Source organism: Microtus pennsylvanicus, chromosome 7 (genome assembly GCF_037038515.1).
Source record: "Microtus pennsylvanicus isolate mMicPen1 chromosome 7, mMicPen1.hap1, whole genome shotgun sequence".
Classification (NCBI taxonomy): domain Eukaryota; kingdom Metazoa; phylum Chordata; class Mammalia; order Rodentia; family Cricetidae; genus Microtus; species Microtus pennsylvanicus.
In genome coordinates, this window is record NC_134585.1 from 74,664,944 (window position 1) to 74,679,715 (window position 14,772).

At 45.3% G+C, this 14,772-nt stretch overlaps 1 protein-coding gene across 4 annotated transcripts in view; it reads right to left on the minus strand.

Moving 5' to 3' along the window:
- Positions 1 to 14,772, minus strand: part of Mcoln2 (mucolipin TRP cation channel 2) — a 42,936-nt gene that overhangs the window by 21,387 nt on the left and 6,777 nt on the right. For 3 of the 4 annotated variants that reach the window (XR_012911375.1, XM_075981141.1, XM_075981142.1), the window contains exons 2-4: positions 8,088 to 8,247; positions 1,174 to 1,347; positions 638 to 791 (exon numbers count right to left, since the gene is read on the minus strand). Coding sequence is in view for 3 of the 4 variants with exons in the window: in XM_075981141.1 (XP_075837256.1) it covers positions 638 to 791; positions 1,174 to 1,347; positions 8,088 to 8,247 (488 nt within the window). In the remaining variant the exon portion in view is untranslated. The remainder of the gene's footprint in view (positions 1 to 637; positions 792 to 1,173; positions 1,348 to 8,087; positions 8,248 to 14,772) is intronic. The other variant, XM_075981143.1, reaches the window with a different exon arrangement.

Consider the following 14,772-nt stretch of genomic DNA (forward strand, 5'->3'; position numbering starts at 1 on the left):
ACATTCTTAAAGCACACACTGTGCGCTCACCTACTCTTCTACATTCTTAAAGCACACACTGTGTGCTCACCTACTCTTCTACATTCTTAAAGCACACATTGTGTGCTCACCTACTCTTCTACATTCTTAAAGCACACACTGTGCGCTCACCTACTCTTCTACATTCTTAAAGCACACACTGTGTGCTCACCTACATTCTTAACAGAGCAGCTCCAAGTGACTGCATGGTGAGCTGGGACGTTTTTTGTCAAGCAGTCTCCTAAGGGAAGGAATGATAATCACCAACCTCAATTCGCCTTTGAAGACCACTGCATATTTTATAAACGGTAGAGCGGTATAGCAGTGCAAACCCTTGGTTCCAGCCCTTGGGAAGTGGAGGCAGAGGATACATGGTTAAGAGCACATACTGCAGAATTTTAAGATGTTCGAAGAGACAGACCAAAATAGCGCTCCCTTCCCATCACCTGGAACGTGTGGTTTCCTGAGCCAAAGCCTTGGGCGGCAACTGTGGAAACAAACAGCCCGGGCCAGAGAAAGCCTGCTCCTCTGAGTTCCACTGAGTTGCCAGCACACAGGAGCCATTTTGCTCATCACAGAAAATGACAAAGTCACATGACAAGACGGTCACTGCTGTTACCTGTCTCAATGTCACTGTCGATATTCAGGGTCTCGTTAGGAGAAATCATGGCGCCTGTCTTGTAGTGCTGCTTACAGAATTTCAAGCCAGTTCCGTTGTCTTCATTCTCTCCATAACCAAGAGTTGCCAGGGAAATGTTCTTTAGATGACGATACTGTTTTTATAAAAACACAGTTAAATAAACACATGAGTTCTTAAAAACCACAAGTCCTACCATATGGAATACAACTGTAGCTACTTTTATTGCTTATACAATGCCTTTGGGGGGAACCCTGTCCAGTTCAACACAGCATACGGTTATTTTCTTCAGTTGAACAGGGACACACTGCCTCATCGAACGCCACACCAAAGCAACACCCTGAGGGATACTCGCAACCTCCTCCCAGCCGAAACCAAGGTCTTACTCGTCTCTCAGACTGCGTCTCACACTGAGGTTCCTAGGCTCTACCCTGTGAGCCCTACTGGCCTCCAGGCAGTTGCCAGAGCTTGACAAGACACACTGTAGTGTTTAAAAGTAGGACATTCAGAACACTTGCCTGCTTCATAGCAAAGAAGATGCTCTCATAGGCGTCCTCTTGAGTGTATACGCTGCAGCTATAATCATCTTCATCGACTCCGGAAAAGCCTTTCAAGAACAGATGCTTAAAAGCAAGAGTGTTATCTTCTTTGAAAGCCACCACCAGCTGGTTGCCTAAGCCAAAGCGAACAAGCTGCAAAAGAAAACACAGGAATGTGGTTTTTGCCATTTACCAGGGAAAGAAAATGGCTGCTGCTGATTGTTATCAATTCTTATCAATTCTCATCGCTAAGCATCTGAGGAAAAATATCCATTCCTTGATTTACACATTAAGAGCAACACTGTTAAAAAAAAAAAAACAAGCCTGAAAGAGAATCGCCCATTGCATTGGATCAACAATTCCCAGTATAAGAGTGTGTTGGGACTTAGCATCCCAGAGAACGATGCTGGGACATGCCAGGACCTTGAGCTGAAGACAGCCCTAAGGCTTCTCCCACCCTGTCTGTCCTGAGACTTTCTCTGGGGTTCCTTAGCCTGACAGAAGTGCCTCAGACAGACAGGACTGTCACGTGCTTCTCTGCCTCAGCAAGCAGGGAAGAAGAAATGACTCATAGAAATGACAGTTGACACCACACCCAGGACTTTGATCCTGGATGTTTTCTGTCCTTTAGGGTGTCTGCCCCCTTAAAAATCACTTGCTGGTGGGGATAGTGACCATTCCTGCAATACCAACATGCAGGGAGCAAAGGAAGAAGGATTGCCGTGAGTTCAAGGCCAGCCAGGTTATATAATGAGACCCTGCCTCAACATTCCCCCCTCCCCAAATCATCTATTTGCTGACATAAAGTCAAATACTCAGACTCTCTTCATCAAGAGCTACAGTTTCCCCTTAGACTTCATCAATAGGAAAAACAGCTATTGCCACAGGTTCATAAGAAGCCAGGAAGCTGCACATGTTATGCCCATGCACACGCTACCACACAGGCATGATCCCTCTTCACACACATTGTGCATATGTGCACATGCCTGCAGTGCAAGCCTTCACCCCTGCACTCTGTCACATAGAGCACACTCTCATTCAAAACTACACACACACACAGAGGCTTGACCCCCCCAAGCATACACACACACACATCACACAGGCTTGATCCCCCTCTCATGCACACACACACACACACACACACACACACACACACACAGAGGCTTGACCCCCAATGCACACACACACACACACACACGTGTACACATGCATGCCTGCAGTGCACATCTTTACCCCTGTACTCTGTCCCACATAGCGTGCTCTCGATCAAGGCTCCCACACAAACACATTGACACACAGGTGGCTGTGGTAAAGGAAACCTCAGCAAGCTTTCTCTCTCACACACCTTCCCCACTTCCCCAAGCAGTCTTACAAACCAAGACTGCAATGTTTCCTCGCAGTGACGATTCCACTGAATCATCATGGAACCTTGAGCTGTGTCTCATGTGTGAAATCAGGAAAGTGGACTGTGTGACCCTGACTGTCATATCCGGTGTTCCTCAGCATGCTATATACACACAACGATGTATAAATCATGAGACTGACAAAATCGGCATAAGGACTTCCCAGTGGCTTACAGTTTTAACTTTTGTATTTTGTCTGGTTGGGTTTTTAGTATGTCTTGGTGAATCCAATCAGTGCTGAATATGAGAATGTGCGTTGATTTTTAAAGACTGGATAGTTAACAGCAAGAGTCCCCGTGTTTTCAGCAACTGCCATAAGCCCCCAGCCCCGTCCACCACTACAACCAGGCCATGCTACTGCCTCAGCCCACACTTTACACTGATGTTAACCGCGTTAGCCTTCAGGAAATGGCCCCCAGCCTCATAGCTAGAATGGAAGTTGAGCTTGGCTCCAAAGCTCATTATTACACTGCGTAAACAAAGCCTTTCCACTTAAAACTTTAAAAGGTCTCTGGGAAACTTCTCATAGGAGTGGATTTGGTGCTAGACTTTTCAGAATTATAGAAGCAACCATTGCTTGAGCATGTCTACAGATGATACGCTTTAATAACTTAATGTCATCACACCAAATTCCTCAAATACCAATGATTAAACAATCATCAGAAACACAGCTATGCTAAGAAAACCATCAGAGAAGATACCCCAAGCCTATTCCAACCTGTTCTGAAAATCAAGCAACCTAAAAGCCAAATTCTCCAGCTAAATGATGACTTTCAATACTGACGTCCCTTGCAAGGGATGTCAGCAAGGGTTGGGTTGTTTTCTAAAAGCTAAGACTATAAACTAGGGAAGCAACACACAGGAGTGTTTGAAGATTTGAAAGAGGCCAGCTATCTCCGGACAGCCTGAGCAGTAGCCCCTTGGATAAAATTCTTTAATCATCGTGTATAGAGTGGTTCTTCCCCAAGCTGGAGTGGAGCGAGAGAGATGTTGTCCACAGTGCTGAGTACTCATCACAGAGTACCAAGCATTGTGATTTAAAAAAAATGTATAATGACTTCATGTAACTCACCAATTAAACTAGACTCCATGAGGAGGAGGCTTTGTTTGTTTGTTTACGTAGCACTATTGAGTCAGAAGGGGAATGGGTGACAGTTGGACGGTGACCCACCTGTCACCATCAAACAGAGTAACCTGATGAATGTAGCACCATTGCACACATCTATCACCTGATGTCCGGCCATATAGTCAGGCACGGCATCTGGAAAAGTGTCTAAGGGTCTGAATGCTGTTCTTCCTGATACTAGGACCTGTTTATCCTCTCAGTCACTTTGCCACGCACTTACAGCAAAGGCTGCCACCTGACTCTAGACACGGGGCTGTGAGACCCTCCCTTCCCACCCTCGTAGTGAAGTTGAAGGCACACAAAGTGTCTGAGGAAGGAACTGACAAACTGATCGCAAATGGGGCACATGATTTGTTGATATCGAAAGCCACGGCCTTATTTAAACTTAAAGCCATCGACACAATTCTGAGATGAAGAGATGGTGACACTGTGATGTCTTCCTAGTACCACTTCCATCTAGGATGAAGATGTCTTCCTAGTACCACTTCCATCTAGGATGAAGATGTCTTCCTAGTACCACTTCCATCTAGGATGAAGATGTCTTCCTAGTACCACTTCCATCTAGGATGAAGATGTCTTCCTAGTACCACTTCCATCTAGGATGAAGATGTCTTCCTAGTACCACTTCCATCTAGTATGAAGATGTCTTCCTAGTACCACTTCCATCTAGGATGAAGAGCAGGAATTTTTCCCAGTTCTCTTGTTCCAAGAAAAAAGCCAATGTCTCTATGCACAGTCCAGCATCATCAAGTAAGGGCTGAAATTGCCAAAACTCTTAGAAGAGACCATTATGAGAGGGAAATGGTGCAGTCTCTGGCCTTGACAAAACCAGCTTTGCCTAAGCAGCAGGAGCAAGGGAGGATGGTGTCGACTAAATGACTGTATTCTCAAAAAGTGGCAGCAAGAAACTACATCCCATACCACCGTTAAATGCCAAAATTTTCCATGAACAAGATACAACACACACACACACACACATTTAATGAAGTCTGGAAAAGCTGGGAATCAAAGTCCTCATTATAAATCACCGTAGGAGAAAGTGTACTATGTCCAGTAAAAGCAAGATGTCACTCTGACTGTTGTACAGCATAGAAAGACTGGAACTCAGGAAAGAAGGCAGACGCCTTCCCTGAGGTCATAAGTTATTGCCGAACACAGAGCTAGCTTCTTTTTTCTTTCTAAATTTTTCCTAATCCTGTGATCTTCAGACTCACTGGATTAGGAAGAGACAGAGAATGAGGAGGCAGGAAAGGTGGGATGATGTAAGAAGTGACCAAGCCATCCACAACTAGATAGATAGATAGATAGATAGATAGATAGATAGATAGATAGATAGATAGATAAATAGATAGATAGATAGATGATAGATAGATGCCACATGGGAATAAGACTGGGGCAGGAGTAGGTTGTAACTGATAGGCTTATATTAAGAGAGAAACAGAAATCCACACAAAGAGCAAATACCAGTTCCCAGAATTTGTTTATTATAAAAAGTAAAATAAGAGATGCCTACAGCAGAGCAGAGAGAGGGACATTACACAATGGGGGAGCGAGTCTTCACATCACACCTGCAGAGTGAAGAGGAAAGAACCACTCTGGGCAGAGAGGTACAAATGTCAGCGAGAAACACCTGTCTGATCTGGCTGGCGTCTGGACAGGAGGCCGTAGATGAAACCTCCCTGGACAGAGGGTGAGGAAGATGCTGGGAATCCATGAATTCTGGACTATAAATTCATAGTTGTCTTCTGGGAAAAGAAGCACTTTTCAGAACTTTCTGAGCAGTGGTTTGTGAATTGCTTGCTTCGTGAGTCTGATGGTCTTGGTTCAATCCCCAGAACCTGTGTAAAATGCTGGGCATGGGAGGATGTGTGTGTGGAATCCCTGTGATAGCAAAATGGGAGAAACGAGGGAATTCCCCTAGCTTGATGGCTAGCTACCCTAACAATCCTGCTGAAGCTCCAGGCCTAGAAGAGACCCTGTCTCAGGACCCCCGATGAATGACACTCAAGATGACCTCTGATGTCCGTGTGCACTCACCCACAGTAGAATTCCTGAGCAGGAGGAGAATGAAGTGAACACTTTCCTAAGAAAGAACAGTAGGATTGGGCTGCAGTTAGAGTTACGAGCACTGGCTGCTCTTCCAGAGGACCCAGGCTCAGGTTCATCCCACAAGCAACCACATGGTAGCTATCAACTTCTGCAACTCCAGCCCCAGGGAATCTGACACCTTCTCCTAGATCCTGGAGGCACTGCACACATGTGGCATCCAGACGAATCACTCAAACATATAAATAACAAAATAAAAGTAAGATGATAACAGCATTTGAAGAGACTGGGACTTGTTCAAGACGAACTTTGAAGCAGTCTGGCCCACTGGCCTGTCTTCCTACCTGCAAACCAAGAAGACAAAGCCTGTGTCCAGCACAAGATACCAAAAGAGAACAAGACGGCTTTGGAGACTGGCTGGGCTCAAACCCCAACTCTGCATGACACCAAATTATTTAACCCTTTTGTCCCAGTTTCTTCGTCCATGAAAAGGGGATTCTAACCGAGCTCAATTCACAGGGTTGCAGAAAGGATAAACTGAGTAACCATGCCTAAGACCCTCCTCGCGGTTGCCGTGGCAACCATTAACCTGTGAGCTATCAGCAGCAGAATAGGTAACTACAGTGTGCCTCAACTCAGTGCCCTGCAAATGAGATGTTTCTTCTGTGTTTGAAATCAGAGATAAGTGTGGATGGAAAGATGGCTCAGTGGCTAAAAGCACTGGCTGCTTTGGCAGAGGATCAGAGTTTGGTTCACAGCACCCACACCGGGCAGCTCACAACCAGGTTTAATTCCCACTCTGGGAGATCTGATGCCCTCTCTGGTCTATCCAGGTACTGCACTCATATGTGTATACTCACAAACGTGTAAATAAAAATTAAAACAAATCTAAATCAGAGATAAGAAACTACGCTGGGGGAATGCTGAGAATGGGAAAAGCATAAGCAGGTAACATTTTGAAGAGGAAAGTTAATGTGATTCAATAGTAACCAGACCAAAAAAAACTAAGTTAAGATGGCAATGATTTTTTTATGCCTACGGCAGTTACAATTTTAACAACAGTACTAGATTAAAACATCAAAGTTTAAGCAAGATAGAAAACTGGTAAATAATCAACTAAATCATTTCTTTGCCTTTTAAGAAACAACGAAGAAGACTCTAATTTATAGGTCACCAAAACTAAACTTGAAAACCAAGAGTGGAAAAGGGCAAGCGATGCATGCTATTATTAACCACGCCCCTGCACCCTGGGCGTGCAGGGTCTTACGTCTTCTGAAGCGACTGCTTGCCTTTCTCTCTTTTAATTACTTTTATGTTGTTTTATTATATTAATGCATTTGAGTGTTTTGCCTGTACACCAATATATGTCCCATGTCTACAGAATCCAGAAGATGGTATCAGATACTCTAGGTCTGGAGTTATAAGTATGAGCCACAGTGTGTGCTGGGAACTGAGCTCAGGTCTCCGGATGGCAGTGTTCCTAGCCTCAGAGCCTATGTGACTTGCTTTTCTGAATGAGCTGGGACAGCACATCATCCAACCTGAAGACTCCTGAACAAACTCAGAGTCAAGTTGCAGCTGTAATCACAGCCGAGGGCCTCTCATTTCCACATGGAAGCATTCCTTACATTTTTTATGTTGTATTTCAGAAAAATTATCCTTTTGGATTGATGGTCCCAGTAGATTACGCATAGTAGAGCTAAAGACTCCAAATCAGTACTGGTTTTTTTTTCAGACATGTATGTTCAACTGTAGTCACCTCGGGAGAAGTCACCCACAGATGAGGTCAAAGCCACAGCTCAACAGCTAGATGACAGCGCTGACAGCCGTTCCAGTTCTGGTGATAACCGATCTGCAGGACAACCTTAGATCAAGGTCCAGTGCAACGCTCAGACATTCTTGATAGTGCCTGTAGTTAGCACTTACATGGGGGCACAACGCTTCTGATTAAGGAAACAGCATTTTCTATGTCTGAAGACTTTCAAACACATATTAAATACTGTAAGATGGATTCTTGAGAACTCCTTGGCAGCTTGTGCACCTCGCATGGATTGGGGTGAGAAGATTAAGAAACCCCTTCTACATGGATCTTCTTTTATCTGTTTTTTACAGTTCCGGTGGAGATGTGGCCTCATGAACTCTTACTGAAACCAGGTCTTCTGAACTGAACTTCGGCCTACTCTCTGCCCTCTGCCCTCCGAGGAGACTTAATTTCAGTCTCATGAACTTCAGCGTGAGTCTTGCAGATAAACAAGCAAGGACAGAACAGGTGGAGATGGTTGGATCTCGGGGAAGGGAGGAGTCATTGTGTGAGTTACCTGTGTGGTTACCATGACTATCTTCAGAATCTGCAAGCCCAGCTTCCATGGGATCTGGTGTCTGGCTCTGTATTTCTCACAGGGGCTCATGAAGTAGAACTTCAGGTCTTCCCTCAGACGCTCTTCCTTCACCTCAGAATCAAGAGATGCCATCGCGCTTCTGCCACAGAAGACAGTTTTTAAACACCCAGGAACAGCCTGTTTCTCCCAGTCTCCTGGCCTACACTTCCTGGTCACACACGTCACCTGTTCCCAGACACAGAACTCTCAGACCGGTGACCTTTTGTCTCAGGAAATCCAAAGGGGCCTCCACTCCTTTGTAACCTGCCTTTGCAGGTAGCAACCCATCTCACTCAAAATGCCTGTTGTCAGAATCAAAAGCTTTGCCTGGCATTTCCTGCATCTTACTGTACAGTATCTCCTGTTGTAAAGAGTGTGGGTGGACGGGTTGGGAGAAGAGTGTGAAAATATGAGTTTCTGTGTGTGAGAGTGTGCTATTCCAAAAACAACAAAAGGGAAATCAATCATGACACTTTGGGTTTGAAATGACTGGCATTTTATATAAATCGACAGAATTAAATCGTTAAGGATTTAGAGAATCTTCGTCCTATAACTCTGAGAAGAATTATGTCCCCCATTTATGGATAAATACCAATGATTACAAGATTCCAGAAGAAAGAGTGGCGAGGAATGGGTATGATAGTAATACATTATATACATGAACGAAATTGTCTAAGAATAAATATTTAATGCCAGAATATAAACCGCTTGAGAGAGGTAGGATAGCAGCTCTCTGCCTTCGCCCAGCTATATTCTTGTCAACTTGGTTCATCAACTCCAAACTGATGGCTGGACATGTGATCATCAAGGCCAGAGACAATAATGAGAGGTGGCTATGGAACCATGGCCATAACTGATGAGACACATGTTTCGTAGCTAAGTCTTCAAGGTGAGGAGTACAAAATATGCTGGGCATATAGAAATTATTAACACTAAAAACATGAATTTTACTAAGAGATAATGTAGTATAGAACATGTACAATAGAAAATTAATCTAAATTTTATATATAGCATAATAGAACAATGCATAAGGTATATTTAGCAGTAGAATGTAATCAGCATGATCATGACCGAACTGTTGTGATATAGTTCTCCTGTTGGGACAGAGTTGACACAGATCAGAGGTCATAGAGTAAACAGGTGGGCTGTGCTGTGAGCTTGGCCTTCCTATTTAAATAACACCCTATACAACTATGATCTGGGCTGTCTACCTGGACTAAAACTTTAAAAGAAACTGAAAGACATGATAGGGTGGGTATGAACATCACGGTGTGCTTGAGTACTCAGAAGACAACTGCACAGAGCCAGTCCTCTCCTTCCACCTCTATGTGTGGCTGAACTCCAGTCTTCAGCTTCCACAGCAATTACCTTACCTATGGAGCCATCCTGCTCTCCCTGGTTTTCTGTTTCTAAATTGATTTTTTTGTTGTTGTTGCTGTTTTTGTTTTTCAAGACAGGGTTTCTCTGTAGCTTTGGAGCTTGTCCTAGAACTAGCTCTTGCAGACCAAGCTGGTCTCAAACTCACAGAAATCTGCCTGCCTCTGCCTCCCGAGTGCTGGGATTAAAGGCATGTGCCACCACCACCTGACTATGATGTCATTTCTAAGATTGGTACACTAGGTTAGCTAGAACCGTCCTACCAGCAATTTTAAAAGGAGATAAGAAATGAAGGAAGAAGAAGGAAGATAGGAAGGGAGGGATAGAGAAAGGAAGGGAGGGAGGGAGAGGGGGGAGAGGGGAAAGGGGGGAAGGTTAAAAGAAAAGTGAAGGGAGAGAAGATGAGAGGGAGAGGGAGGTAGCTGGGGTCTCTGCTGCTGTGAAAAAACTCCATGACCATAACGTGAGCTGGGGAGGAAAGGGTCTATTCAGCTTATCCTTCCACATTGCCCTTAACCACTGAAGGAAGTCAGGACAGGAACTCAAACAGGGCAGGAACCTGGAGACAGGAGTTGGTGCAGGGGCCATGGAGGGGTGCTTCTTACTGGCTTTTTTTCCTGGCTTGCTCAGCTGCTTTCTTTTAGAACCCAGGTTCACCAGTCTAGGGATGGCACCACCCAATAAGATCTGGGCCCGTCCCCACTGATCACTAAGGAGAAAATTTCCTGCAGCTGGATCTAATGGAGGTATGTCCTCAACTGAGTCTCCTTCCTCTCTGATGACTCTAGCTTGTGTCAAGTTGACAGAAAACCAGCCAGGACAGAGAAAGACATGGAGAAAATAGTTCCTACTGAAGAAGGTCTATGCTGCTCAAAGGTGGATGGGGAGGGCCCGTAAAGACTGGAGGGTTTAACAGTAGGCAGCTCCCGGGCTATCTCACCTGTGTCTACAGCTGTTGCCAAATGCCACTCACACACTCTGGGACTGTGTGTGTGTGTGTGTGTGTGTGTTACCCTGAGCCGGCAGCAGATTCTCCTCTCTTGCAGATATGTACCCCAAAGCCCTTCCCTCTCAGGAAGAAGGCTGAGAAAGCACTCCTAAGGCTAACCCGCAGACCAGACTCACTCCAGGTCCTATTTCCTAAGAAAGGGGAAATGCAAACACAACCCCATCCCCAGACATACTAGCCATAAACCAGAGCAGTGGGACTTAAACCTAGGTGACTGTGGTACTTCAGAGTGCTGGGTTGCTCGAGTCTGGAGGTTCTGAACTGGAGCTTCCCTCTGTGTCCTGAGATATGCAGTGATGAGCCTCCAGGGACTGGGACAATCTAACGTGTAACTTATAAGATATGGTCAGTGCCTGAATAAACAGAACCAGACTGATGGCAATTGAGTAACGAAAGCGCTTAGAATGCAGCAGAAACCGAGCATGCACCACTGCATGCCTTAGGACTGGAAAGCTGAGAAAAGAGCCTTGCTGAAACTGGAGAGATGGCTCAGTGGTTAACAGCACTGACTGCTCTTCCAGAGGGCCTGGGTTCAATTCCCAGCATCCATAGGGTGGCTAACAGCTGTCTGTCTTCAGCCTTAGGGGATCCAATGTCCTCCCCTAGCCTCTGCAGCTACTGCACACATATGCAGGTAAAACACCTATACACATAAAAATAAAGTTAAAAGAAAACGAAAGTAGCCTTGATGCCATACAGCATGGGTAAAATATCTAGAAGATAAACTTTAATTAAAAACTGCTTTTTAATAATGAGAAACCAGTCTCATTTCAAAAGATTAAGTTGGACAAGGTGGCTTATGTCTATGATCGTAACACTCCACAAACTGAGACATGAGGGTTTTACGGACTTCTAGGCCAACCTGAGCTACACAGTGAGTTCCAGGCCAGCCTGAACTACATAGTGAATTCCAGGCCAGCCTGAGCTACAAACTATCTCAAGAAAGACTTTACATATATGTTTGCCTTGAGCGTGATATTGGAAGCTCCTTAGCCTAACTGACTGAATAATCACTCTGTGGGCTAGGTGCTGGGACAGAACGTGGGATGAGTAAGGGTCCCTGAAGGTCACGTGCTCAAGCTCCAGCAGGTGAGACTTGGGAACACATCATTGTTAAGTAGGTGAGTGAGGGTTGCAGCACAGGGTACCCGTGATTCCAGACACAAAGTTCTGACCGTGAGGTGAAGGGTTCAGAGAGCAAGGAGAATGCCATTGTGGTCATAATTCACAGGTGTCAATACTACAGGAGCACTTGACTGGGAAGGTGGAGGGACCTAGCATTGTCTTCCCTGAGCTTGAGAACAGAGTCCTCACAAAGGAGTTTTAGAGCCCAGAGAAGACGACTGGGGGCTCTTGAGGGTGTGCGGGTGACAACTTTAAAATCAACCACAGTCGCTTTAGTCTAAAGGATGTGTGTTGACATTCCATGATACACTTTTCATTGAATAAACGCAGAGGTGTGTACTAGATTCTTAGAACCCTGACATATGGAGAACCCTATACACACACACGAGAGAGAGAGAGAGAGAGAGAGAGAGAGAGAGAGAGAGAGAGAGAGAGAGAGAGAGAGACTGTGTAAGAAATTCTGAACCTAAGAGACAAGAGCTTGTTTTTGCATGAACCATAATGAAGATTCAAGGCAGTTGGTGGAGTGAGTGTCTGGAGGGTCAGCTTCTGATAGAGACATTGCTGTGCCTTCTAGAGCTCACACACTGGAAGATGTGAGTGGGGAGATCACAATAAGTTGTGTCAGGAGCTATACTTGATGTATGTCCTGGGGCAGAGGAGTATGCAGTGTAGCCCTACAGCTTCAAGAGCATCCAGTAATGTGTGCTCCTCACTAGCCACTCAGTGTTGAAGAAATGGTAGGTGACGCTACCGCAACCCCGAGATCCTTTAGTAAGAAGGCCCCAGAGCTGGGGAGGTGGCATAGTGGGTAATGCGCTTGCCTTGTAAGCAGAACTGAGTCCGATTTCCTAGAGCCTACATGGAAAGTGCCAATCATGATGATGAATGCTGTACTCTCATTTCCAGGGGAGCAGAGACCAGAGGCATCCCCAAGACATTTACACACACACATGCACACACACGAATACACTCTCACATATATGCTCACACACACTCACAGAATCAAACATGCACACACACTCACATGCACGCACACACACTCCAGACTCACATGTGCACACACACTAACAGACACACATGCGCACACACACTCACTCACACAATACACACACACTCACAGACTCATACATGCACACACACACACACTCAGAAGCCTCAGGCAAAGCCAGAAAATGATAGCAAAAGCAACAAAGTTTTGAAATACCAAGACAGTAAGAGGTAGCAGAGAATGCAAGTGAAACTTGTCAGCACTTATCTAAACTACTATGTCTTTCCAGCCCTGTTCCTTAACCCACTAGGAGTCACAATGTTCCTAGTACTGGGAAGGATTGAACGTGCTCAACTCTTCTTCAAAGCACCCTCCACCCCCCGGAGCCGCTCAACCTGCAAACCGTAGGAAAGAATGAGTGGCTGGAGCAGGTGGCAGAAACACAGAACAAAAGCTAAGTGACATAATGGATGCTCAAGAGGAATCTGACTTAGATTTTAACACATCTAAACTTTGGAGAAAAGTAAATGGTATTTGGGTCCAAAAATTCTAGCATCTCAAAGGAAAAGTTTAAATGTGTGAGTTATTGAGACTTCCCTGAACATACTATCTTGCTCCTCTCTTCTCAGTTTGTAGTTTTGCCTGGCCGCCTAGTAGGTAAAGATATTTATTGTAAAGGTACAGGCTTCACTATAGCAACGATAGAGGGGTGTAAAGCAAAGAAAGCAACAGAAAAACTAAAAAGACAAGTTCCCAGCACTCCCTGGTGGGGAATACCAGCTGGGAGACAGGCGCCAGGGGCCTGAAACTGCAGTCACCCCTTCATAAGCACGAACAATGTCAGAAGGCTGGAGGAATGCCGCAACTCTCGCCAGCGACAGTAACAATCACCAACAGGTTCAGAACAAAGGGGAAACTTTCCCAAGAGCAGAGGAAAGAATGGCTCTAACACAGCTTGAGGCATGGGAATCTGTGCAGATCTAATGACGCCAGCCCATTAACCGCAGTAACCACACACTGCTACGCGAGAAACCGATCAAGACAATTACAGCACTTACTCATTATCAGTTTAATTAAGCCAAAGGAAATGCATGATCCTCACTGTGTGTACATATGTGTGTATCTCTGTGTGTGTGTACACATATATATGCACATGCGGAAGCCCGAGGTTGATGTCAGATGTCTCCCTCACTAAGATGGTGGAGGGGAAAATACCTCTCACTGAAGCCGGACCTCACAGATTAGACTAGACTAGCTGGCCAGAGAATCCTAAGATCTTCCTGTGTCTGTCTCCCCAACACTAGGGTCATAGGCAGGAGCCACCACACCTGGCTTTTGGAGATTCTAAGAATTGAGCTCAGGTCTTCATGTTTATGTAGCAAGCCCTTTACCGACTGAGCCGTATTCCTAACCCCTGGATTTTGATAAGCTTACTAAATAACCTGGTCGAGGACCAAATTACAAAAGGTGGGGTAAACACAGTATCCATCAGCGTTAAAATAAGATATAAAACAGAAAAGAAACTTGACCAGACAATGGTTGAGCAAACGCTTGAGGATGCAGATGGGCTGGTCAGGTGGTGGGTGGGAAGAAAAGGGAAGCAGGCCACGGCTGCACTGGCTCCTTAGAAAGCCTACCCTGCCGTGAGTAACCGGGACCATGTGATGATTGGGCTGAGGGTTACCATATGACTGAGGGCAATTCTAGCTTTACTGAACCAAGTACGTGGAAACCTGATGTGTTGAAAAGCTCTTACCAATGATGCTTAGCTGTATCGAGATCATAACCCCCAATCTCATTGTGGGACTGAGACAAAGGCTCTTGACCTTTGCTTCTGAAAATGCATGCACCTGGTGCATGATGGCCTCCTGCTGGCAGAGAAGTGACCGTCCATGCTGCTATTGTTTTGAATTATTTGGGTGACCCTTACTCTGCCTGCCAAGTGACAGGATGAGTCTAATGACAGACTGACTTAGAAGTGGCCTGTTGCTATCTCCTCATGCTGCCGAGGAGGCAAGTTAGGCACCTGGAGCTCAAGATTGGCCGCAATACACAAATCTTGTTTTTTTACCGAAACGTCTGTTTTTTCTTCTTGACACTCGAGTTTGCATTTCTGAAGGTCT